At 41.4% G+C, this 24,008-nt stretch overlaps 1 protein-coding gene across 4 annotated transcripts; it reads left to right on the top strand.

The window, feature by feature from the left end:
- Positions 1-1,172: 1,172 nt before the first annotated feature.
- Positions 1,173-23,510, top strand: LOC133150995 (myotubularin-related protein 7-like). Of its 4 annotated transcripts, none has more exons than XM_061273690.1 (14): positions 1,173-1,511; positions 4,916-5,041; positions 7,172-7,334; positions 8,717-8,874; positions 9,736-9,864; positions 9,944-10,078; positions 10,179-10,311; positions 10,810-10,919; positions 12,403-12,528; positions 17,272-17,321; positions 19,378-19,578; positions 20,370-20,504; positions 22,104-22,230; positions 22,520-22,721. In XM_061273690.1, exons 1-14 carry the CDS (start codon positions 1,488-1,490, stop codon positions 22,574-22,576), a joined length of 1,674 nt encoding a protein of 557 aa, XP_061129674.1. In that variant the 5' UTR covers positions 1,173-1,487; the 3' UTR covers positions 22,577-22,721. The 4 variants fall into 4 exon arrangements, with proteins under 4 accessions (XP_061129674.1, XP_061129672.1, XP_061129671.1 ...); XM_061273688.1 differs by having other exon boundaries at positions 1,174-1,511; positions 22,104-22,276; positions 22,524-22,721; XM_061273686.1 differs by having other exon boundaries at positions 1,176-1,511; positions 22,524-23,510.
- Positions 23,511-24,008: the final 498 nt, after the last annotated feature.

Consider the following 24,008-nt stretch of genomic DNA (forward strand, 5'->3'; position numbering starts at 1 on the left):
CGCACTTAGGCTTACTAGTGAGATATTCATTGCATGATACCAGAATAAAAATACACTACAATACAATATAAAATATAGTTATTTAAATTAATTAATGTATATACTAGGTCATCAAATCAATGTCAGTCGAGTCTGTCAACTAGGTTGCCTCAGAGCCGTGCTTTACCATTTGGCAGACCAAGCAACTGCCTGGGGCCCCCACTGACCAGGCCACTAGGGGTGACCGAAAGCCGACAAATGTGGCAAAGACGCAAACGCAACGACCGCAGCAACCCGCCCTTTGAAATGACATCGGAGTAGGAAACCACCCTAAAGGGGCCCCATGGTCTTGTGCATCAGCCAGTCAGAAAATAGAACGGTTTCTGCCCGGTTTCTGCCCGCGAAGCTTATCTCTGGTGTGATTGCTTCTTCTCAATCAGTTTGAAGAAAATGGAGACAGGTGCACCGTGTAGGCCTACGCTACATCATGAAGCGGACTTATCCCTCTAGAAGTGAGAAAAGAAAGAGAAAGAAAGAGGATGAAGAAAAAAGAAGGCAATGCAGTGTTAAGTGGAACAGATATCAATATAATGAGGATTAAGTTAGGTATAACAGTAAAACTAACTGAATGCAGTCAAAGAGTTTTAGTTAATGTTACTGTCAGCCTGTAATGACGGACGGGACCCTATCTATCGGAATAAACACGTTAGTCATTATGGTAGGTAGTATAAATAACCCAGAAATGTGGCTAATGTGACTAACAATTAAATAAATCGAAATAAACTAAGCCAAGGGCGCCAAGAGCGTCTGGTGCCAGCAGGGGCACACTTTGTTAGCGCACCAGGGGGGGCCCATAAATTTGTTTGCCTAGAGCCCCCAAAAGTTTAGGCACAGCCCTGGGTCGCCTGTATTATTTTTAAGGTCTAGCGGGTGTCAGCAGTCAGCGACACAGTATCGACACAGTGTCAATACAGTTTGGCAATGTGTCGAAACGATACACGACGCCTCATGGACCCATCACTAGACATATTAGGTTGCGACATAACCGAAAGTAAATCTAATTTCGGGGGCGCTTCCTGTTTCCCGTAAAGAGTCGGGAGTGTGACGTAATGCTGCAGCGCGACAGAAAACATTCGATGATATCTGCCACATTAAATATGGCCGACGCTCCCACGCGTTGCAGCATGGGGTCAAACAGCGCAAGGTGGTCTATATGTACATGTCTGTGGCTGCAGCAGCCTCGCGGGCTGAGTGGTGTGAGAGAATGGGATAGCGCTGCAGCTGTCGTTAGGTGGAAGCGAAATCATTGCCAGGGCAGGTCTGCCCTGGTTCATCGTAGTGAACATATTATAGAAACGAAAACCATGTCACGTATTTCAGGGTATTGTACGAAAAACAGCCACGTGGAATGCAGAGCACTTGACGTAAGGGGGAGAGAACAACACCACAGACGATAAAAGGAAGATACGGCTGTCCTATATTTGGCACCACCATTTTGGTTGGCAGGGATGGAGCACATCCGGACGCCCAAGGTATTGTTGACATGTCAAGATTGTACTGAACCTGAGATGTTCCGTTTCGTTATTTTCTTGATCAGTGTTTATTTTCACCCTGTCAGTTACACTTTGATAATCCTTCTCGAGTTTACTAACGAGCAGTATCGGGAGCTATGGCGTTAGTGCAAACGGCACATTTTATATGATTTTAGTTTTTTTTTTAAACAACTCCTCTTCTGTGTGAACAAAGCAATCGTAATAGGTTAACCAATGATGTGAGAAATCGCCCATCCTATCACTACACATACCAATGGTGTGTCCTATAATGAATGGGTTTCGTTTATAAATGCGATATGCTTAATACCTTTGTACAATCACGTTATACGGGAACTGATTTTTCTGACAACAATTAATGTTACATCTTTTTATTAATCTGTTAAAATCTCCACTTTGCCGAAGTCCATGCACTCTCCGGGCATCTGCCAAACATGACGCAACATTGTACAGCACTGCGAACCAATTTCCTTCTTTCCTCCAAATCACTGCATCGTAATTGGGGAACTAGTTAAAAAAAACAGCCGAGAAATTATCATGTTATTACAACGCTAAAATACCAAGACCTAATGCATTTGTTTTGATTTAAATTCGAACCGTTGAGGATTTTTATGAAATAAATTGAACAAAATAATACCAATTGCAAAATATTCCAACATTACAGAAATTCATGTCTCTAAAATAATTTGTAGTGATTTAAGGGCATTTTGGGGAGGAGATGTATGATCAAATGGCCCACCCACCTTTGGAGCTTGGCGTGCTGTTTTTTCCCCCATCCCAGCCTGTCTATGGAGGGAGACAAGCATTGTAATGTGTGTTTTTTCCTGGCTTGGTTTGTCACGTTCTGTTGTCACCTCGTGTCTGAAATGGGGATTAATTTCCACCCAAATTAATTTCCACATTCCTCGTCATATTAACTTCAACCTGAGAAAATATGAGAGGTCTGTACGGTATTCTGGATTTGCTCATTCAAATGTGACCTCCTCTGACCAAAATCCTCCATCATCTCCACATAATCAAAAATATCGTGCTGATTGTTTCAAGAATTACAGGTTGAAGTGAAAAATATGCATGTGCGTATTAATTTTGTTGATGATTGGTCTTAATTTTTTTAGATTTAGCGCCCCTAAAGTTATTACAGTTCCACAGTCAGACATGCAAACAACCACTGCAGTTAGTTTTTTGGTATGGCGCCGATGTGAGTGGCAGCCTCCCAGCAGTGTTCTCTCTTTTCCTCTTTATTTCCTTCTTTTCTCCTTTTTCTTTCTGTCTTTTTGGCCATTTGGCGATGCTGGTGCTTTCTACCGACTACCGCACCTCGGTATCTCTTCGGATCGGACATTTTTACCACGGTCCATTGGGCGCCGTTGAACTGGACTGCCCTTACACCTGTCTATGGACCCCGTGGAGGCTATTTTGTGTGTTTTGGGTGTTCTCTTATATTGAAGGGTGCTGGTTGGCCGCTGTTACTTTTTTTCCTTTGTCTTTTAACTTTGATTTGCTTTGATGGCTTTTATCTTGAGCACTTTCTGGCTTTCTTTGTGGCGCCATTGTGTGGCAGCCTTATGAGAGCCTATTGAGTTGCGCTCATGTCATCTGTGTGTCTTTTGTATACCCACTCTGTGGTATGGATACTGCTGGGGCCTGAATTTCCCCACCCCTGGGGATCAATAAATGTTCAATCAATCATCAATCATCCCGCAACTTCCTACGCCTTGTCGAGACAGCTTTCAACAGCTAGACACCAAACCACCATCAAGGAAGCCCAAAAGCTCCGTGCCTGCTGCCAACCGTGTTGTCAAGCAACGGCCAGAGAGGCAGTCAGGAGCACCTTCACTGGACCTCTCCATCACACCCACCCATGTAGCCATAGCAGGAGATGGAACAGTGTACGTTACGATGCCAGTCAACCATCCATATGCATCAATTACGGCTAAACTCAGAGACAACCCCCGGAGGTCGGATTGTCGAAATGTAATAGTTGGACTTGGAAAGATTCGGAGTCCCGGACTTCCTACGATGAGGCCAACCGTTCAGACAAATGTGGTCGTTAAAAATTTCAGATAGGCAGTGCAGAGGGAAATGTAAGTCAAATGAACCCTTACAAATTTAAATTTAATACAGTCAAACCTCGGTTTTCGAACGTCCAGGTTCCCAAACAAATCGGAATTCAAACGGAATATTCGAGATGTTTTTGCTTCGGTTGTCGAACAAAAATTCGGAGGTCGAACCTCGCGAGATGAGCCAAGAAGACCCGAGAAAACCCGACCGCGCGACCCACATGCCGACTGACTCCGTTCGTTGTTATTGTATTTTCGTTACTTTGAGGATTGTATTAACCACTAATCAGTAAAGCCATCCTAAAACACAAAGACGCTCTTAAAGCAATGCGACAGTGAGCGCCCGGCGCGCTGCGGTTGCGCGATCGGACTGAATTAAGCTCCCTGCAGGACCTTTAAAATATTCTCTAAATTTCAGCGACGGCTCTGTCACAATAATGCAACCAGCGCGGTGCAGTTGCGCAGTCGGCGACGCGCTACGGTTGCGCGTTCGGTGGTGCGCTGCAGTTGCGCAATCAGACAAAAATACGCAACTGAAAAAATCCTTAAAAAAGGCATTTTAAGGAGTCTAGGAACGGATTACATTTTTTTCCATTATTTGTAATGGGAAAAATAGATTCGGAATTCGAACGATTCACTTCTCGAACCGCCTTCTGGAACGGATTGTGGTCGAAAACCGAGGTTTGACTGTATATAACACCCAATGAACAATTCAGCTTGCAAAAATCTTCGGAACGTATTGTGTTTACGTATCTTAGTGAGTTATGAAAGAAAACAGACAGATGTGCAAGGTCAGCACCTAAGCTGCATGCAGGCTTCTCATTTCTTGCTCTTTTAAAGCAGGCATGGAAAGGTGAGTCGTTTTAAGAGGTTTTCAAGCAGGCAACACAACTTTTGCCGCAGTGTAGAATGTTCTTTCACAGTGAACAAATTTGATAAAACCTTGTCTTAACGTCTCCCAATACCTCGTAAATACTTATGTCTTATGGTCGATATAAAAGTTGCAGCTTGCTTTTAACACCTTTTGGATGGTCAAAGATGAGTTATCCCTGGTAAAAATAGATATACTGCATGAAAACCATCAAATCAAAAACAAAGCAACAGAAATGTCACTGTATAGTTTATAAAAAAAGACTCGGAAAATACGTTTTTATGCAGGCGGAACTAATTTGTCTGAAAGAAGTGCAAAAGAGACCTGCGCAACGTGACATGAAAATTCCCTCGTGAAAAGTAGCGGAAACGAGGCTATTCTCACTTCCCCTAGACACTGTATCCCATTCCGTGTGTGCGTGCGTGTGTGTGCGTGCGTGCGTGTGCTTCCTTAAGGTGGAAAATGTGCGTCTCTTGGACCGGTCGAAGGGCCAGAGAAAGGCCAGCGTTGGGACCCTCTACCTTTCAGCTACACATTCAATGTTTATTGAGAACCACCCAGAGACTCGCAAGGAGACATGGGTAAGTGGGAAGCCGCATGGTGCTCCTCATCAAGTGAAGTAGTTTCCTTTCATGACATGTTCAAGTTGAGGTAGATTCTGTATATGCCGGCATGGACGGCTGGCAGACCAGACCGCTCATGGCAAGTAGGTGCATGTCTTATAAATTACCGTCATTTTCCATGTATAATACACCCCCATGTATAATACGCACTCTACAAATGGCATGTCGATGCTGGAAAAAAGCCTGTAGCCATGTATAATACGCACCCAAATTTTGACTCTTAAGTCCGTAAACGTAAAATTATTTCAGAAAAAAGATCCTCTTTGGGAACAACCGGATGTTATTCTGCCGGTCAGTATCACTGTGCATGCGGTAGCAAACTCTGTAGCGGAGAAATGTTTCGGATTTGTGTAGGGTACGTTGTGACAGCAAATGAGCAGGTGATCGAGCAAGCGAGCAGGTGATCGAGCAAACGTCTGATACGAGAGCATTGTGTTCGTATGGAGCGTGTTTAAAGTGAACAGCAGAGAAGAAAGGAACAAGGCAAAGTGTTGTGAATTAAAATATTACCTGTAATACGCATTTAGGTAGAGAACTGAACTCTCGCTCTTTATATAGCTGACATGTCTTGCGCATCCGTTCTGCACATCTGTAATGGCAGCCTCTGTATGATATCCGGTTTGCGATGGAGATTAAAAAACAAACAATATTTGACAATAGCACACCGTCAAGGATTGCACCATCGCATCAAACGATGTCGTCAATTATGAATTTTACTGACTAAGTGTGTTGGGCAGGATGGCTGAATGCGATGCGCGATTGACAACAAACAAGAAGAAAGGTGATTTCAAGTTTTATTTCGAGGGAGATTTTCTTCAAAAATTGTTGTACCCATGTATAATGCGCACCCCAGATTTTAGGACAATAAATTTGTTAAATTTTGCGCATTATACATGCCAAAAGACGGTAGGTTAAAAAAATGATGGTAGTCCTATGTTAGTGTCAGCATTCATCTACTGGAGTATTTTATGGTTGTGTATTTCTGTATTGCAAGAAAAACGAGAGAAAAAATAGCTTGTCTTTAAAATAACAGCAAATACAGCATCTTCTTAGCGTGGATGACATTTTTAATTAAATATGTCATTTATTAACTGTTTAATTTATTTATTGAATATGGAATTAAACAAATCAAACAAATAAATAAATGTGCGATTAAATAATTACATCACCATTAGATAAAATATTTAATTAAATAGATGCGTTAATAATTCAATTATTTCGCTAATATTTATTGATTAAATACAGGGTCCGGCAAAATGATCTGACACATTTGTAGGTTTAATAAAATGCAAATAAATTAAAGAAACAAAAAATATTTAAATTTCTATTTTTGAAAATTACACTTAATGCCGTTTTGTTTTGTTTCGTTTCATTTTTGTTTACTTTTCAAACAATGTTATTTAGGTTTTACCGCTGCCACATTTTCTGGAGTTCTGGCGGTACGTGGTCGGTCGGTTGATTTTCATTTCAATGCTGATCCACTGGCTCTAAAGTTACAAAGTTACAGCCACCCAAAAGTTACCCATAACAAGATCGTGTTTCGAGCAGGTACGGGATCATGTCTACCAAGTCTGAAGCGCAAACGGAACGGTCGTTGTGATGCAGTTACAGATTCGTTCTTGATAAACGTTTCCACAATGAAAGCGCAATTGGACCGGTGAGCATCGCGCTTTCATTGTGGAAACGTTTATCAAGAACGAATCTCTCTCTCTCTCTCTCTCTCTCTCTCTCTCTCTCTCTCTGTCGCTCTGTCGCTCTGTCTCTCTGTCTCTCTCTCGCTCTCTCTCTCGCTCTCGCTCTCTCTCTCTCTCTCGCTCTCTCTCTCTCTCTCGCTCGCTCGCTCTCTCTCTCTCTCTCTCTCTCTCTCTCTCTCTCTCTCTCTCTCTCTCTCTCTCTCTCTCTCTCTCTTTCTCTCTCTCTCTCTCTCTCTCTCTCTCTCTCTCTCTATCAAAATCTACTGCTCCATTCCTTACGAATCACCATCAAGATCTACTGTGAGGGGAAAAGCTAGTTTGAAACCCTTAAGGGTAGTTTTTGTTTATTCATTCTATGAATTGCATTTAATTTTAATTTTGTCTTGTATTTTAGGTCTTACACAGTATGGTAAGCAGTGTAGAGAGATTGCCCACCACACCCACTGGTAGCCAGCTGATCTTGCGTTGTAAAGATTTCAGGATCTTCCAGCTTCTCCTCCAACAGGAGAAAGATTGCCTTGATGTCCACACCTCATTATTGAGGTTGTCAAGACCAGGTTTGTGTGTTTTGAAGGGCTTAACTGTGTGTCTTTTATCCGGTATATCTGCAACCTATTTCTTGCGCATTCATCAAAGAGCGCAAGAGCACTTCCACCTCACCCTGGTGAATGACAAGGGAGACCATGACAAACTCATGGGAATTTCAAATGTCTAAAACGTAGGGATGAGCAATTCATTGAAATTCAATTTGGTTTTCAATCACTACACTCCACGATTAGAAAATTGGCATAATTGTACAAAATGATTAATAGTATTAATTATTAGTATTAATTTAATACTAATTTTGATTCATTGAAATTATTTAAATGTTTCAACAGTTCACTGGCAATTGTATTGCAAGTAAACTCCAATGCACTATGTTTGAAACCATACTTAATTTTCTACATTATTTTAAAATAACAAATTTTAAATATTGTTTGGTCCAAAAGGAACTTAGATAATTATAGTATTTCAAAAAAATCGTCTTATTTTTAATAGTTAATTTTTAGTTTAAAAATGTTTATCTTTTCTATCAAAAATAAATTTGCGTTTGAATAAGTATGATTAATATATTTTTCATAATCGTGCAGTCCGACTGCAATGGTTTTTTTTAACACAAGATGTCACTACAGAGCCACCCAAGATGACAATTGTCTTGTTGTCACATGTATTAATTTGTACTATTAAGGAGGTGGCTGATGGTGTAGTGCAGGGGTGTTAAACTTAATTTTTTCGCGGGCCACATTGTAGTCATACCTTCTTTCGGGTGGCCATTATGACTGTCAACCCAAATCAATATATGAGCACCTCATATTATATACAGTAAAAGCTACAAAACAAACTGACAAAATACTCGTTTTCAAATCAGACGAGTAAAAACTGGTCAAATATTAAAAAAATATATATATATATTAAAAGTGAAGACAATTTGCAATTCTAGTAATGACACACGAATTTGACGCACAAGTTGTCTTTGCGGCCTACATGAAATGATGTGGCAGGCCAAATCTGGCCTTGAGTTTGACACCTGTGGTGTAGTGGTACACTCGCCTGTCTATCGTGCAGGCACGATGAGTTCGATTCTCACATATGACTGTGTGATTAACAAATAAAACCAAATTTTACCATTACATGATATTTATGTATTGAACTTTTGCCCACAGACAAACGTATACACTATATTTTTGTAGTAAGTTTCGCTTCAAACAATGAACTTTATTATTATTATTATTATTATTTTCTCATTATTGCTCAATGTTGCAACATACGTAGGAAGTTTGCTGGCCTGTTTTCCGGGTTTGGTAGTAATCTCCCACATATAGTGGATTACTCTTAACGACATGTTGAATAATAAAAAAAATGTGGCATTTCATACTAATTGAATATCTTGTATTTTTAGAAAAGTACAGTGAGCTGTACTGTCTGTCCTTCAATCCTAATATTAACAAGGAGGAGAGGCAAGAGTCATGGAGCTTCATAGACCTCATGGCTGACTACAAAAGAATGGGGGTTCCAAATAACCTCTGGGTCGCATCAGCAGCCAACAGCGAATACAGGGTTAGTTGGTCTTTTTGTGATTCTTTTACCAACCATTTTCAACATTTCCATTTTGATGTCATCCATCCACCACATTTCGGCACGTTTGGTTAACAAAAATGAAGAGACATTTTAGCATACTTTTTTATAAACCACATTTAGTCTCGTTTTTATTCCACAATATGACATTACACATTTAGTTTTTGTCACTGCGTCACGGCTCCCTCACATGATAAAGTCTCGTTGATGAAGGTAGTTCATCCTAACTTCTGTTAACAACAGCAACAGACGATGAGTCCGACGTCAGCGCAGCATGTACTTCCAGGGTCAGCAGCGGCGTTGTTTACACAAAAGACAAAGATTTCGATGGATTTAATGATTTGGAGTGACACGGATGGTTTGATAAACGTGTTATTTATGTTATAGTTATTTGCATAACTGTTAATGTTACGTCAGGCACGTTCACAGGTCCTTGTTTGTGTTTATGTACCATTAGCATACCGTATCGTTTCGTCTGTTGTTGCCTGTTTATGTCTGTTCATGGTGTTGGATTTTGTCGAATAAAGTTCTCCCAAAAATGCGACTTGTACTCCGGTGCGACTTATATGTGGTTTTCTTCTTTATTAGGCATTTTATGGCTGGTGCGGCTTGTACTCCAGAGCGATTTATAGTCCAGAAAATACAGTAGATACGTTACTAAAACATTCCTTGTTAAATTATATGCTGCACTAACATTCAGCATTTTTCAATCTTTTTCTAGTTTTGTTTTGAAAGAGTAGGTCACCCATGAACCATGTGTATAGAAATTGACAACAGCCATTTTACCCGTGAACAATACCAAATAATATGTTATGCCGTCTTCATTATGTCATCTTTTCCCAGGTATGTGAAACATATCCATCCGAGCTATTTATTCCAAAGTCAGCCTCCCCTACCGTCATTTTGGGCAGCTCAAAGTTCAGGAGCCGGGGACGATTTCCTGCTCTGTCGTACTTTCACCAGGACACACTGGTCAGTGTTTCAGACGAACCTAAAGAACTGAGTGAGTGTTATATTAATAGTAAGATGTTGATGTTTCATTGCCATTTAGGCTGCTGTGTGCAGGTGTAGTCAGCCACTGTCAGGCTTCAGTGGACGTTGTCAGGAGGATGAGGCCATGCTGCAGGCTGTGATGAAATCCAACCCCGGAAGTGCCTATATTTATGTGGTAGATACAAGGCCCAAGGTAACACACCCAAGGAGTGCTTCAGAGAGAAATAACGCAGCTGTGTAAATTAGGTTATACTATTGTTTTTGTAAAATGCGCTTCATGAATGTGTGTCTAGCTGAATGCTATGGCAAACAGAGCTGCTGGTAAAGGCTATGAGAATGAGGACCATTATACCAACATCAAGCTGCACTTCATTGGCATAGAAAACATTCATGTGATGAGGAACAGCCAACAGAAAATTATCGACGGTAAGTAAGAGTGCAGTCCCTTTCATACTGGCCATGTAAACTGTCTTCGCCCCGCCCTCCCTTCCTTCTCCTGGATTACTGTTAAGGATTGAAGCGGTAAGACTGGTTCAGGATGGCCGAGTAAATCACCACCTTCTGACATAGCGTCAAAGGCATAACTGAGACCGAATGTTGCTTCCTGCAAGTAAAATGTGAAGTCTAATGCGAGAAACTCTCCACCGCACCCATTGTGTCGAAAACGATTGTGGCTGTTTCATGTAATTGTTTCATTGCTTTGAGCCCAATGGACGATGTGAATCCACACTTCAATCTAAAAGAGAGAGGCCAATACATCTTGGCTCTCCTGTTACTGTTGCGCCTCTGATGTGCCAATTTACCAGGAAGCCAGTGTGAAAGTTCCTCTTGCTTGTCCACTAAATGACACAAAAATAATGATTTGGAGAGGTTTTATTGCTTTGTCATGTATGTATTTGTGTAAAATTTGTGTCTTCCACGCAGTGGGTGAAATGCGATCTCCATCAATGACTGACTTCCTTTGGGGTCTGGAAAACTCTGGTTGGCTGAAACACATTAAAGCTATCATAGATGCTGGAGTCTTCATTGCCAGGGTATTTGCTCACTTCTTGAACACTGGAAACACTTAACACACTGCTATTTACTTTAGTATATACAGTATATCACAAAAGTGAGTACACCCCTCTCATTTCTGCAATGTTTTAATTGTATCTTGTCATGGGACAACACTGAAGAAATGACACTTTGATCTAATGTTAAGTAGTCACTTTAAAGCAGGGGTCCCCAAACTTTTTCCTGTGAGGGCCACATAACCTTTCCCTTCTCTGATGGCGGGCCGGTGTCAGTTTGTAACAGAAAAAGTGTGACGATCGTAGGCGAGCTTAAAAAAGTTATTGTTTTCCAGAAAGCCACACATAACCAAATAACGGTTATTTAATAACCCTTTCCAGGTTCTTTACACAAAAAAAGTCAGGAAACTAATAACACTATTAATGAAATAAATAATAACTAAATAACCCTCTCCGAGTTCTTCACAGAAAAATCAGGAAATAAATAATAACTAAATAACTCTCTCTGGGTTCTTCATAGAAAAAAAAACATGGAACATTAACTTTCTGTTGTGCCATGCACAATCTTAACAGATAAAAGTTCAGCTCAGTTGTCAGAGCAGAACCTCTCTGACACATATGAGCAGTCTCTTAAAGTTCTTGTGTTCCTTCCTTATAATCCTTTTGCAGGTTCCAGTAGGCTTGTAGACACCGCTGTCTTTTTTGTTAAAGTTTGATAGTGCGTCATAGTCTGGAGTAAAATTTGTTGTGGCAATTCTTAGGCGAGATCCGAGGTGTTGGTCCGTTTACCTCGATCTGTGACGGGTAGATGTTGACGTTCATGTGGCTGAACGTCACGTCGCGTACGTCGAGCCAAATTGGCCACTCTCTTTTAAACGCTCGGCACTGTGTTCACCGTGCTTTTCCTTGGGCGACATTTTAACGGAAGGATTCCAGGGGAAGGTTTGTGGGTGGCTTAAGTGCAAAACTGCATCTGAAAGCTCAGCGCGCAAATTACAAGAATGCTGTCGTCACAGCCCACGCTCTAAATTCGGGACTGATACAAATAGAGCGCGAGTGCGCCATGTCCGTACACGCACTTGTGAGTGTGCGCCGAGCTTTCTGACACGGCTTCCGGTAGTAAATGCGCAGGCGAGCGCTTCCCCATCTACTGGGGAAACGCAGTCATTGCAGGCAAAATGACAAAAAAAAAAAGTTTAATACAATTTGTTCAGGGTTGGCGGGCCGGATTGAACGGTCCCGTGGGCCGTATCCGGCCCGCGGGCCGTAGTTTGGTGACCCCTGCTTTAAAGCCTGGATAGCAAAGTAAATTTATTGTTACTTCAAAGTAACTCAAAATACAACAATCAATGTGTGTACTGTATGCTAGCTATATGATTGATTAAAAGCATTACAATGCGGGTTGAAATTATGTTACTGTATGTTGTTATTGAAAACCTAAATCTTGTTTAACATAGTTAAGGTAGTTACATTTTTGACACAAAGGTTTATAATGTTATATTTTCAGGCAGTGGCTGATGAAGGAGTCAGTGTGTTGGTCCACTGTTCGGATGGTTGGGATCGGACAGCTCAAGCCTGTTCGGTAGCCAGCGTACTGTTGGACCCATTTTATCGAACTATCAAAGGAATGATGGTAAACGCATGCACGCACGTACTCACGCATGCAGACATGCAGTATTTGTAGTTGGAAGGTGACTTTTATTTAGCTCAGCTCTGTTTCTCTGATTATGTCGTGTACAGTACCGTATTTTTCGCACCATAAGGCGCACTGGATTATAAGGCGCACCCTCATTGCATTTTTTATTTTAGAAATTATTTCATATATAGGGCGCACTGGATTAAAAGGCGCATATACCGTTTTTTTCCGTGTATAGTGCGCAAAATTTTACTAATTTATTGTCCTAAAATCCGGGGTGCGCATTATACATGGGTACAAAAAAAAAAAAAAAAAAATTTTTTTTTTTTTAATTTTTTTTTTTTTTTTTTTTTATAAGTCCCAATAATTGTCACACACGCAGGGAGGCAATGGGTCCCATTTTTATAGTCTTTGGTATGGTCTTAACTAGGCTGGATGTAATTTTTTTTGTTGGCGTTGATTTCTCCGACTGCCCGTAAACGCACCACCGCGCTTCGTGCGCGCACGGGACAGCAAACGAGCAGGTGATCGAGCAAGCGTCTGATACGAGAGCATTGCGGTCGCATGGAGCGTGTTTGAAGTGAACAGCAGAGAAGAAAGGCAAAGTGTTGTGAAATAAAATGCACAGAACGGATGCGCAAGACACGTCAGCTATATAAAGAGCGAGAGTTGTTTTCTTCCTATTAGTTTCAATTCACAGTTTAATTAGCAGTTTCAATCAGCAAATAACAAAATGCGTATTACAGGTAATATTTTATTTCACAACACTTTGCCTTGTTCCTTTGGTCTCTGCTGTTCATCCTAAAACACAAAGGCGCTCTTTAAGCAATGCGACAGTGAGCGCCCGGCGCGCTGCGGTTGCGCAACCGCACCAAATTAAGCTCCCTGCGCAGTGCGCACTGAGGTCCACTTAAATTTTAGAAAGTACATCAGGACTTTAAAAATATCTTCTAAATTTCAGCGACGGCTCTGTCACAATAATCGGCCAGCCCGGTGCAGTTGGGCGGTCGGCGGCGCGCTACGGTTGAGCGTTCTCTCGCACGCTGTCTCTCTCGCTCTCTCTCGCTCTCGCACACACGCAAACCGGATATCATACGGAGGCCGCCATTACAGATGCGCAGAACGGATGAGCAAGACACGTCAGCTATATAAAGAGCGAGAGTTCAGTTCTCTACCTAAATCCGTATTACAGGTAATATTTTATTTCACAACACTTTGCCTTGTTCCTTTCTTCTCTGCTGTTCACTTCAAACACGCTCCATGCGCACGGAGCGCGGTGGTGCGTTTACGGGCAGTCGGAGAAATCAACGCCAACAAAAAAAATTACATTCAGCCTAGTTAAGACTATACCAAAGACTATAAAAATGGGACCCATTGCCTCCCTGCGTGTGTGACGATCATTGGGACTTAAAAAAAAAAAATAAAAAAATAAAATTTTTTTTTTTTTTTTAAAAATTCATAAAAATTCGGTGCGTATTATACATGGGTACAAGCTTTTTTCCAGCATCAGCATGCCATTTTTAGGGGTGCGTACTATACATGGGGGCGCACTATACACGGAAAAAAACGGTAATAGAAGCTATACTGCAACAAACTGAGGTTGACTAGGGTTGCGGCCAATAACCAATGAGCCCTCTGTAAACAATCGCGTTTCTCAAACTATCTCCTATAAAATGATCGGAACTGACTAAAGTTCGATCTAACACATTGGTACTGCTTACTTATGTTTCCCTTCCATATCGATCCGTAAATTTACTCGAAGCATTAACGGAGCAGCCTATTTTGAAATGAAATAGCCTCGTGCATATAGCAGCTATCATTATAGCATTAGCCGCCCACAAACTCCCATGAGCCTCAGCTCGCAGACTCCCATGAGCCTCAGCAAAGTGTCGTGGCGGTCCCCGGTAAACAATCGCGTTTCTCAAAAGAATGGCTCGAAAGAATATGATAATGCTAATGGGACGTCGAACGCTGCGCGCTCGCTTCTCTTCCGGGGGCGTGGGGGCTGGTGGTGCTAATGGGAAAAGCGAACGCTGCGCGCTCGCTTTTCTTTGGGGGGGGGGGGGTTGCTAATGGGACGTCGAACGCTAAAGACTGATTTAAAACATTGGTGCTGCTTATTTTTGATTCCGTTGGATATACATCCGTAAACGAACTCTAAAACATTAACGGAACAGCCTATTTTTTAAATGAAATAGCCTCGCGGGTACAACAGCCGTAATGCTGGGAAGCGATGCGACCTTGTAATTTACTAGTCATACTAAAACGTACTGAAACATTTCGGCAGAGCACTGTGTTCAACCAGTATGGATCAACAAATTCATCAATTGATCCATATACAGTGCCTTGCGAAAGTATTCGGCCCCCTTGAACCTTTCAACATTTCGCGACATTTCAGGCTTCAAACATAAAGATATAAAAGTTTAATTTTTTGGCAAGAATCTACAATAAGTAGGACACAATCGTGAAGTGGAACAAAATGTATTGGATAATTTAAACTTTTTTAACAAATAAACTGAAAAGTGGGGCGTGCAATATTATTCGGCCCCCTTGCACTAATACTTGGTAGCGCCACCTTTTGCTGCAATTACAGCTGCAAGTCGCTTAGGGTATGTCTCTATCAGTTTTGCACATCGAGAGACTGGAATTCTTGCCCATTCTTCCTTGCAAAACAGCTCGAGCTCAGTGAGGTTGGATGGGGAGCGATTGTGAACAGCAGTCTTCAGCTCTTTCCACAGATTCTCGATTGGATTCAGGTCTGGACTTTGACTTGCCCATTCTAACACCTGGATACGTCTACTTGTGAACCATTCCATTGTCCTGTTGGAAGATAAATCTCCGTCCCAGTCTCAGGTCTTTTGCAGACTCCAACAGGTTTTCTTCCAGAATGGTCCTGTATTTGTCTCCATCCATCTTCCCATCAATTTTAGCCATCTTCCCTGTCCCTGCTGAAGAAAAGCAGGCCCAAACAATGATGCTGCCACCACCATGTTTGACAGTTGGGATGGTGTGTTCAGGGTGATGAGCTGTGTTGCTTTTACGCCAAACATATCGTTTTGCGGTGTGGCCAAAAAGTTCAATTTTGGTTTCATCTGACCAGAGCACCTTCTTCCACATGTTTGGTGTGTCTCTCAGGTGGCTTGTGGCAAACTTTAAACGAGACTTTTTATGGATATCTTTGAGGAATGGCTTTCTTCTTGCCACTCTTCCATAAAGGCCAGATTTGTGCAGTGCACGACTGATTGTTGTCCTATGGACAGACTCTCCCACCTCAGCTGTAGTTATCTGCAGTTCATCCAGAGTGATCATGGGCCTCTTGGCTGCATCTCTGATCAGTCCTCTCCTTGTTTGAGATGAAGGTTTGGAGGGACCGCCGGGTCTTGGTAGATTTGCAGTGGTCTGATAGTCCTTCCATTTCAATATAATTGCTTGCACAGTGCTCCTTGAGATGTTTAAAGCTTGGGAACTCTTTTTGTATCCAAATCCGGCTTTAAACTTCTCCACAACAGTATCTCGGACCTGCCTGGTGTGTTCCTTTGTCTTGATGTTCTCTCTGCGCTTTAAACAGAACCCTGAGACTATCAAAGAGCAGGTGCATTTATACGGAGATTTGATTACACACAGGTGCATTCTATTTATCATCATCAGTCATTTAGGACAACATTGGATCACTCAAAGATCCTCACTGAACCTCTGGAGTGAGTTTGCTGCACTGAAAGTAAAGGGGCCAAATAATATTGCATGCCCCACTTTTCAGTTTTTTATTTGTTAAAAAAGTTACAATTATCCAATAAGTCTCATTCCACTTCACAATTGTGTCCCACTTGTTGTTGATTCTTGAAAAAAAAATTGAATTTTATATCTTTATGTTTGAAGCCTGAAATGTGGCGAAATGTTGAAAGGTTAAAGGGGGCCGAATACTTTCGCAAGGCACTGTATAAGGCGCTCTGCATTATAAGGTGCACTGTGTTTTTTTGAGTAAATTTTAAGTTTTTAAGTGCGCCTAATAGTGCGGAAAATACGGTACTTACCTGTCGCAACCGTGGCTCAGGCAGCAGAGCAGTTCGAATCCAGCTCTGTCCGAGTCACGTGTCTTTGAGTCCTTGGGCAAGACACTTTACACACCTTGCCTCTAGTGCCACTCAAACTGGTTTATGCCTGGATACAAATGTTTGGTGGTGATCGGAGGGGCTGTCAGCCTGCCTTAGGGCAGCTGTGGTCACTAGTGTAGTTTACCACTAAAAGAGTGTGAATGAGTGTGTGAGCGCTGTGAGTACAGAATTCTATAGAAAAATACAATATAAATCCAATGCATTATTATTATTATTACCTACCTATGTCGTATGTCACTGATGCATTTTCTAGGGATGTTCGATACAACTTTTATCAGACCGATACCACTCTCTAGTAGTCACAATACCGATACCAAGTACCGATACCACTAGTCCTTTTCATTCATCAACCCCCTCCCCAAAAAAGTCACAATTAAAAAAAAAAAGTATATATCCCAATATAGCATTTCTCTTGAAAATTGTATGACATTAGTGGCAAGTTTCTATTCTTCTAATTTGTAATTTCCAGTTTCTGATTGTACAATGCCTTCAAAAGGGTGGCCGATGTTGGTATTGGCTGCTGTCGCGAGTACGATACCTTGAAATAATAATGTAACGCTGATACCTGGTGTGTGTACTGCCCATATTCTCATTGTTCGTCATTTATACGTTTTCTTCTCTCATGTAGGTGCTGATAGAAAGAGACTGGGTTTCATTTGGTCACAAGTTTTCTCACAGGTCTGTAACTGGTAAAAGTTAACAGCACATCAACAAAAGATTGTAAGCTATGATTACTGTTTTTATTAAATAAAATACAGAAAGTCAACACGTAATCTTTAAAAGGGAGGGTAAACTGAGGATGGTTCATTTTTCACGAGCAAGCCCAATTTTTTTTATCAAGAAAATGAAGCTAATGCATTGTATATTTTATCCATTCATTTTGGAGAAATAATGAAACAACGAATGCATTTAAAAACAACCGCTTTTAATGAGGAATAGGGCCACGCACCTCTCCCCTCCATGTCTTGATTGATGATGTCACAGAAGGAAGAGATCACAATTTCCCTGTTGGAAATCATTGTAAACACTATCGCTTAAAATGTACAAAAGCAGCTACCAATTGGCACCACAATTTACATGGGCATCTCTACTTTTGACTACTTCAACATATTAAAAGGATTAGCCTCTCCGTGGCTGATTTTAGAGAAATAAGCAGCCTCTCTGCAGCTGAAGTGTGCTGTCACATTTATTTCCTTTAACCATTCACCAACATACGCGAACACAACTCATTCCGCGAAGTTTTATGTAAGCAGAATTGTTCATACGTTGTTATATAGTCAATTGAAATTGAGAAAGGTTCATTTGAGTTACATTTACCCTGAAGTCCATGTATGAGGTACCAACTCCGTCACCTATCTGAGAAGGAGGCGCTTTAAACGGCCACACTCAGCTGAAGGGTCAGCCTCCTCGCTGGAAGTCTGATGCTCCCAATCTTTCCAACAAGACGAACTCCGGGCGTTGTGACGCGGTCCGAGTTGAGCCTCCTGGCTGAGTCGGGACCCGGCTGACACTTTTGTGTTCGTAGATTTCCATTTTCAGTTACTTGGTTTCTTTTCTTTAATTTTCTTGTCGATTGTATTCTGCAGTAGACTCAAGCTGTGTTCAAGGACCACTCACAAAGTCAGAAACCTCATTAATGGCACCAAGAAGCAATGACGAGTAGCGTGAGGACATTAAGTTAAAGTTAAGTTAAAGTCCCAATGATTGTCACACACACATCTAGTGCCAATGTTGAGGTCGCTTTCCCCAACATTGTCCATGCATCCAATGTTTAAATCGCTTGTCCTCAAACTGGCTAAAAACCTTACCAAAAACATTTACTGTGTGGTTCGCTGACAAATATTATATTCTCTTTACTACAAACCAGCGTATCTAAATTCATGCATCTGTTTTCTACCACATGTACTCATTTTGGTCATGTGGGAGCCCATAAGCCAATCACAGAGCACAATCAAACAAGCATTCACTCAAATATGAACACTTATGAACAATTTACAGTCTTCAGTAACCCAACATGCATGTTTTTAAAATGCGGACTTGGTAAACAAATTGTGATAAATAACTGGAACATCACTCAAATATTGGTGATCCCGTTGAGAGTCTCACATATTTCTTCGCTATCGAGTTTGCTACTGCATGTGCAGTGATACTGACCGGCAGAATAACATCCGGTTGTTCCCAAAGATGATCTTTTTTCTGAAATAATTTTACGTTTACGGACTTAAGTAACCTGGCTGGGTCATACCAAAGACTATAAAAATGGGACCCATTGCCTCCCTGCTTGGCACTCAGCATTAAGGGTTGGAATTGGGGGGTTAGATCACCAAATGATTCCAGAGCGTGGCGCCGCTGCTGCTCACTGCTCCCCTCTCCCCCAAGGGATGGATCAAAATCACACAGGGATGGGTCAAATGCAGAGGACAAATTTCACCACACCCAGATGCGTGTGTGACGATCATTGGGACTTTAAAAAAGTAAAAAATAAAAAAGTCCAATTTTGGGTGCGTATTATACATGGGTACAGGCTTTTTTCCAGCATTGATATGCCATTTTTAGGGTGCGTATTATACATCGGGGCGCATTATACATGGGGGAAAAAAACGGTAGTTGTTGTTTGTGTATTTTCCTCTCTTCGGCTTCTCCTCCAAAGATTATCATGAACAGGATAAACAAAATATGTAGAAAAGTCATGGATGGATGCTGATTAACAAAATATTTCTATTTATTTCTTCAGGTATGCCCACTTGGATGGCGATCCTAAAGAAGTGTCCCCGGTTATTGATCAGTTCTTGGAATGTGTGTGGCAGCTGTCTGAACAGTTTCCATGTGCCTTTGAGTTCAACGAGTGCTTCCTTATTGCGATACACACACACGTCTACTCCTGCCATTACGGGACATTCCTGGGCAACTGTCAAAAGGAACGCAAGGATATGAGGTATAAATGAAATGAATGAATCTAATGGACCAGTGGTGTCAAAAACCTTTTCAGGTACAAGACTGTAGTTTCAGGTGCTGAAGAAAGGCTCTCAACTCAAGTTTGCACGCTAGAGAGAATAAAATAAAATACCATTAAGAATATTACTGTTCGTTATGATTAGTATGGAAAGTATTCCATGTCCTTTAAATGGAGTCCAAGCACAAGCAGTGATGTGTACACAAAAACAAAATACTGAACTAAAAAGCTATGTTTTGTTAAATCATGCAAATAATTTAATCATAGGATTTATCTTTTAACCATCAGTAAAGACCTCAAAAGTGTCCACTGCAAATGTCATAGCAAAGACACAAAATATTACTGCGTGACTGATAATGTGGGGCAGGGTCATCCATAACAACATAACAATAACAATCCAATAAAACTTTTATTGCCGCTTGCTGAACTTAGTTTCACGTGGCTCTAAATGCCTGGACACTAGTTAATTTGTGATTGAGCTCTAAGCTTTGAGGGGATTTCTTTGAATCTAGTGATTATTATTCTGTCTAACACACATGAGATCCAAAGTCTGATCTCAAATCAGTTGTTCTACAATCATCACTATCCTACAGTTTTCCATTGATCTTCTAAATTTGTGGAGATAGTTGTCAGTGGTAATAATGTTTAATAAACTTATAGAAGGCATTTTTTGTTTTGCTGTAGTAATACCATGTACTGCATAAATTATGTAATAGCCCAAGGGTACATTTGGGTTCATGCGAATAACTGCTAATGTTGTGCGTATGTATCAGGCTTCATGAACGGAGTCATTCGGTGTGGCCCCAGCTATGGAAGGACAGAGCAGACTTTACCAATCCACTGTACAAGGCTGAACTGAGTCAATGTCAGGGTGTCCTGAGACCTAACACCACCCCCTACTGTTTTAAGTAAGTAATCGCAGTATGGACATTCAATACTATGGTGTTCCTTCGCTGTATCGCGGTTCAACTTTCGCCATCTCTGTTTTGCGGAATTTTTTGGGAGGCGTGTCAGCAAATGGAGTGCACTTATATAGTGCTTATATCGACAACATGGTGTTCAAAGCCCTTTACAAAGTCTCACATTCGCCCATTCATACCTGCACTGTGTTCTGACGCAGCATGTCTGTCCCTGTTAGGAAGAGCCGCTGCTACGGTGTGCACTGGCACGTTCTGTTGGGAAACTATGAACATTATTCAGATGTGCCGTTGAGTCAATCAGTCAAGCCGTATAAGCCAGATAGTAAACAGTTGCGTTCGGGCAGAGGGGAGTGCTCAGTCACCGATTGCAGTTCCAGGATGATGAAACGTCGACAAATAATCATTTTCCTTCCCCCCCTGATGTTTTTGTTAACATTTGTTTTAAAATAGGCTACCTTAACTGAAATCTAGCATCTTTAGCCAAAAGTGCAATCCGGTTTAATGCACGCCTTGTTGATGTTATTGTTCAAAGCAAAAGTAAATTGCTGCGACTACTTTCGCAGGGCAGTGCTTCTTCATCTGTGTAATAGAAGCGAGACGCACAGAAGAAGCTATCATAGAAGCAGCAGCAGCAAGCAAGATGAGCACCATAGCCACCAACCTTTGTTTTGCAAAGTAACAGTAACAACGAGAGTCTAGTCACAATCCACTAGTATTTGGCTGGAATGCACCACGAGATTAGAGTTAGGCCATTTTAGGATAAAAATAAAAAAACTTAAATGCAATGTTGCGTTGTAGTCGGTCACTGCTAGAGGGGGCAGAGCAGGCTTCCTCTTACAGCCGGTTTTGTTTTTGTTGCCATCGTCTTCTTCGTTGACATTGTCGCCGACTTCTCTCTCGTGCGTCGGTTGAGCCACATGTCATATCTCGGTATGAACAGAGTGGCACCCACATGACTCAATTAGTATTTAGAAGTTGAATACGTCAGTGTGTGCCAAGCCTTAAATCAAGTCCACAAAAAAGAAATTAAACTGATTGCTGGGAATACAGGACCAGACGGTACGCCCAACCGATTGTGTGTGCGCAGATCTCTAGCACTGAAGCCGCTGTTCAGCTCAGCCGGATTGTCATTTTCAGTGGACAGCAAGTGGCAAAATGACTGCCCCCCTAAAGTGGATTAAATTGGGTTGATATTGCATCTTAATTCATATTCCATAAATGCACTATTAGTAATCAAAATACCAGTGAGTGGTGCACATAACAACATTGTAATTTTTTTTACACTTGATTTCCCCAATTTTCATTTACACCCTGGTGCATATTTTTGTGTTGCATGCTACAGAGAACCAAGTCAAAAATGTGTTTATGCAAGGGGAGATGTCAGAGTGTGCCTTGCTTAATGGCCACTTTGCATTAGCCAGTAATCAGAAAGATCAGCATCGCTTCCACTCGTTTAAATCTTTACATTTTGGTCCACAGCAGGACTCGTACTTCTGCCCTGTGTCTCTAAAGCCCAATTCCTGAAAGATGAGCTCCTGCTGACATCTTACTTTCTGTGTGTACTCTCTTTTTTTCCCCCTATTTAAGAATGTGGAAGGGACTTTACAACCATACGGAGCGGTCATCGCCTCCTTGCCAATCACCTGCAGACTTCCTGTCTGCTATGAGGGAGGAGTCCCTGCAGCTGGAAGAGGAATTGACCAATCACCAGGAGGTAGCACCAGGAGGAAACGTTCATCACCACCCGGGCTCCAGACAAGGCAGACGACACACAGAACAATCATGACACCACTACAAACCTTCTTCCCTAACCTTCCTTCCTTAGCATTGTTTAGCTAAATACAAACCTTCACAACAACATTGGCACTTTGATACATAACAGATCAATCAGTCAATGCTCTCCCATCTTTGTTTCAAAAAACTGTCTTAAAAAAGTGTCTTAGTGTTTTTCCTGAGGAATCTGATGAGTAAATAAAGAGGACTTTTTACTTTTCCTTTCTTATGCAGAGGATATCTGTGCTAACAGAGAAGCCAATAACCTTGGAGAAAGTAGTGGTTAAAAGGAGGACTCGGCACATTCAACAGAGACACTGTGGGCCGGACCCACCCACCACATACGCAATCCCAATCACCAGCCCCGCACAGGACCACAAGACCTTTGGACCAGCCGATCAAAACACCAAGGTGAAACCCCCCACTCTCATCCTGCCCCTAGGCCAGTCCGTCCTGGTCAAACATCTCAACGCGGACGACATCTCCAGCGACCTGGAATCAGGTGTGGCCGACCTCAGCAGTCGGTCTTCCAGTGGTGGGGAGGAGGGCAAGGACCCTGAGACGGACAAGGTAGCCTTCACTACAGCCTGACTTATAATTAACAAATAATTGGAGTCGAAGTCTGTTCGCATTGTTTCATTTTAAATGCTTTTTGTTGTTCTTCACAGATGTTTTTTGTCACACATTATTTAAGATGAGAGAGCCTCTTTTCTTTTTTTTTAAATATAAACAAAATCTGAGCGCTCATTTGCTGTATTTTTAATTAAAGAACCGCACTTGTACAATGGGGTTGTTATACATTTCATGCAAGGTAATTGCAATATTGCTCAATACAAACCTAGCGAGAGTTTATTTACATTACGATTATGAAGTGGCTGCTGCATTACAAGTTCATTCAATTTGGCTTTTTGACAAAGAAACTGTTGGTTCTGTAATCATGTCGGTCATAAGATGTAACGGCTATCTATTTTGGGAAATAAGAGTTGCTTCAAGAAAAATCTTGCTTCAAGAGAAATAATGGTTATGGTACTCATCATCTAAGCAACTCAGAAAGAGAAATTAGTGTCAAACGTTTGTCATGTAGTATTAACATTGAAAAGCCAATGTGGAACGGTTTGGTTTTAAACTGCTATTTTACTGGATTATAGAACCCCTAGGAATCACTTTGTCAATGAACTAGAAGGGATGGATGGACTTAATAAAGGAAGAACTAAATGTGAACATTCTTTGTATCAACAGCTGATCATAACTTCTTTCCCTCCATGTCATTTTGTGCAATATAATTTATTAATGTTTGCGTGCTCAAATTGTAATGTGATTTAGCAGTTGAGTGCATCACTGTTTATTTAAACCAGTGGTTCTTAACCGCGGGTGCTCGCACCGCCTAGGGGTGCGAGAATGCTTCCTAGGGGGTGCGAGGATACCCTGGGGGAAATCTACAATTTTTCGGGGATAATAGGTAACTGAAAAAAGTGAAAAATTCTGGAAATCAAGAAGTCATTGTGTTAATTGGCATTAGGGATAATACTAATTAAGCCTTATAGCTGTAAAGTAAACCAATTATTATTATAATAATTATTTAGGGTTAGGGGTGCGAGAACTGGTTGGTGAATTGAATAGTGTGCAAACAAAGAAAAATCTTAAGAACCACTGATTTAAACTATACTGTCTTCTGTCGTCTGTGTCCCCATTCTTGAATTTAGAGCTGTACCTGTCAAC

This window comes from Syngnathus typhle, linkage group LG3 (genome assembly GCF_033458585.1).
Source record: "Syngnathus typhle isolate RoL2023-S1 ecotype Sweden linkage group LG3, RoL_Styp_1.0, whole genome shotgun sequence".
In the NCBI taxonomy this organism is placed as follows: Eukaryota; Metazoa; Chordata; class Actinopteri; order Syngnathiformes; family Syngnathidae; genus Syngnathus; species Syngnathus typhle.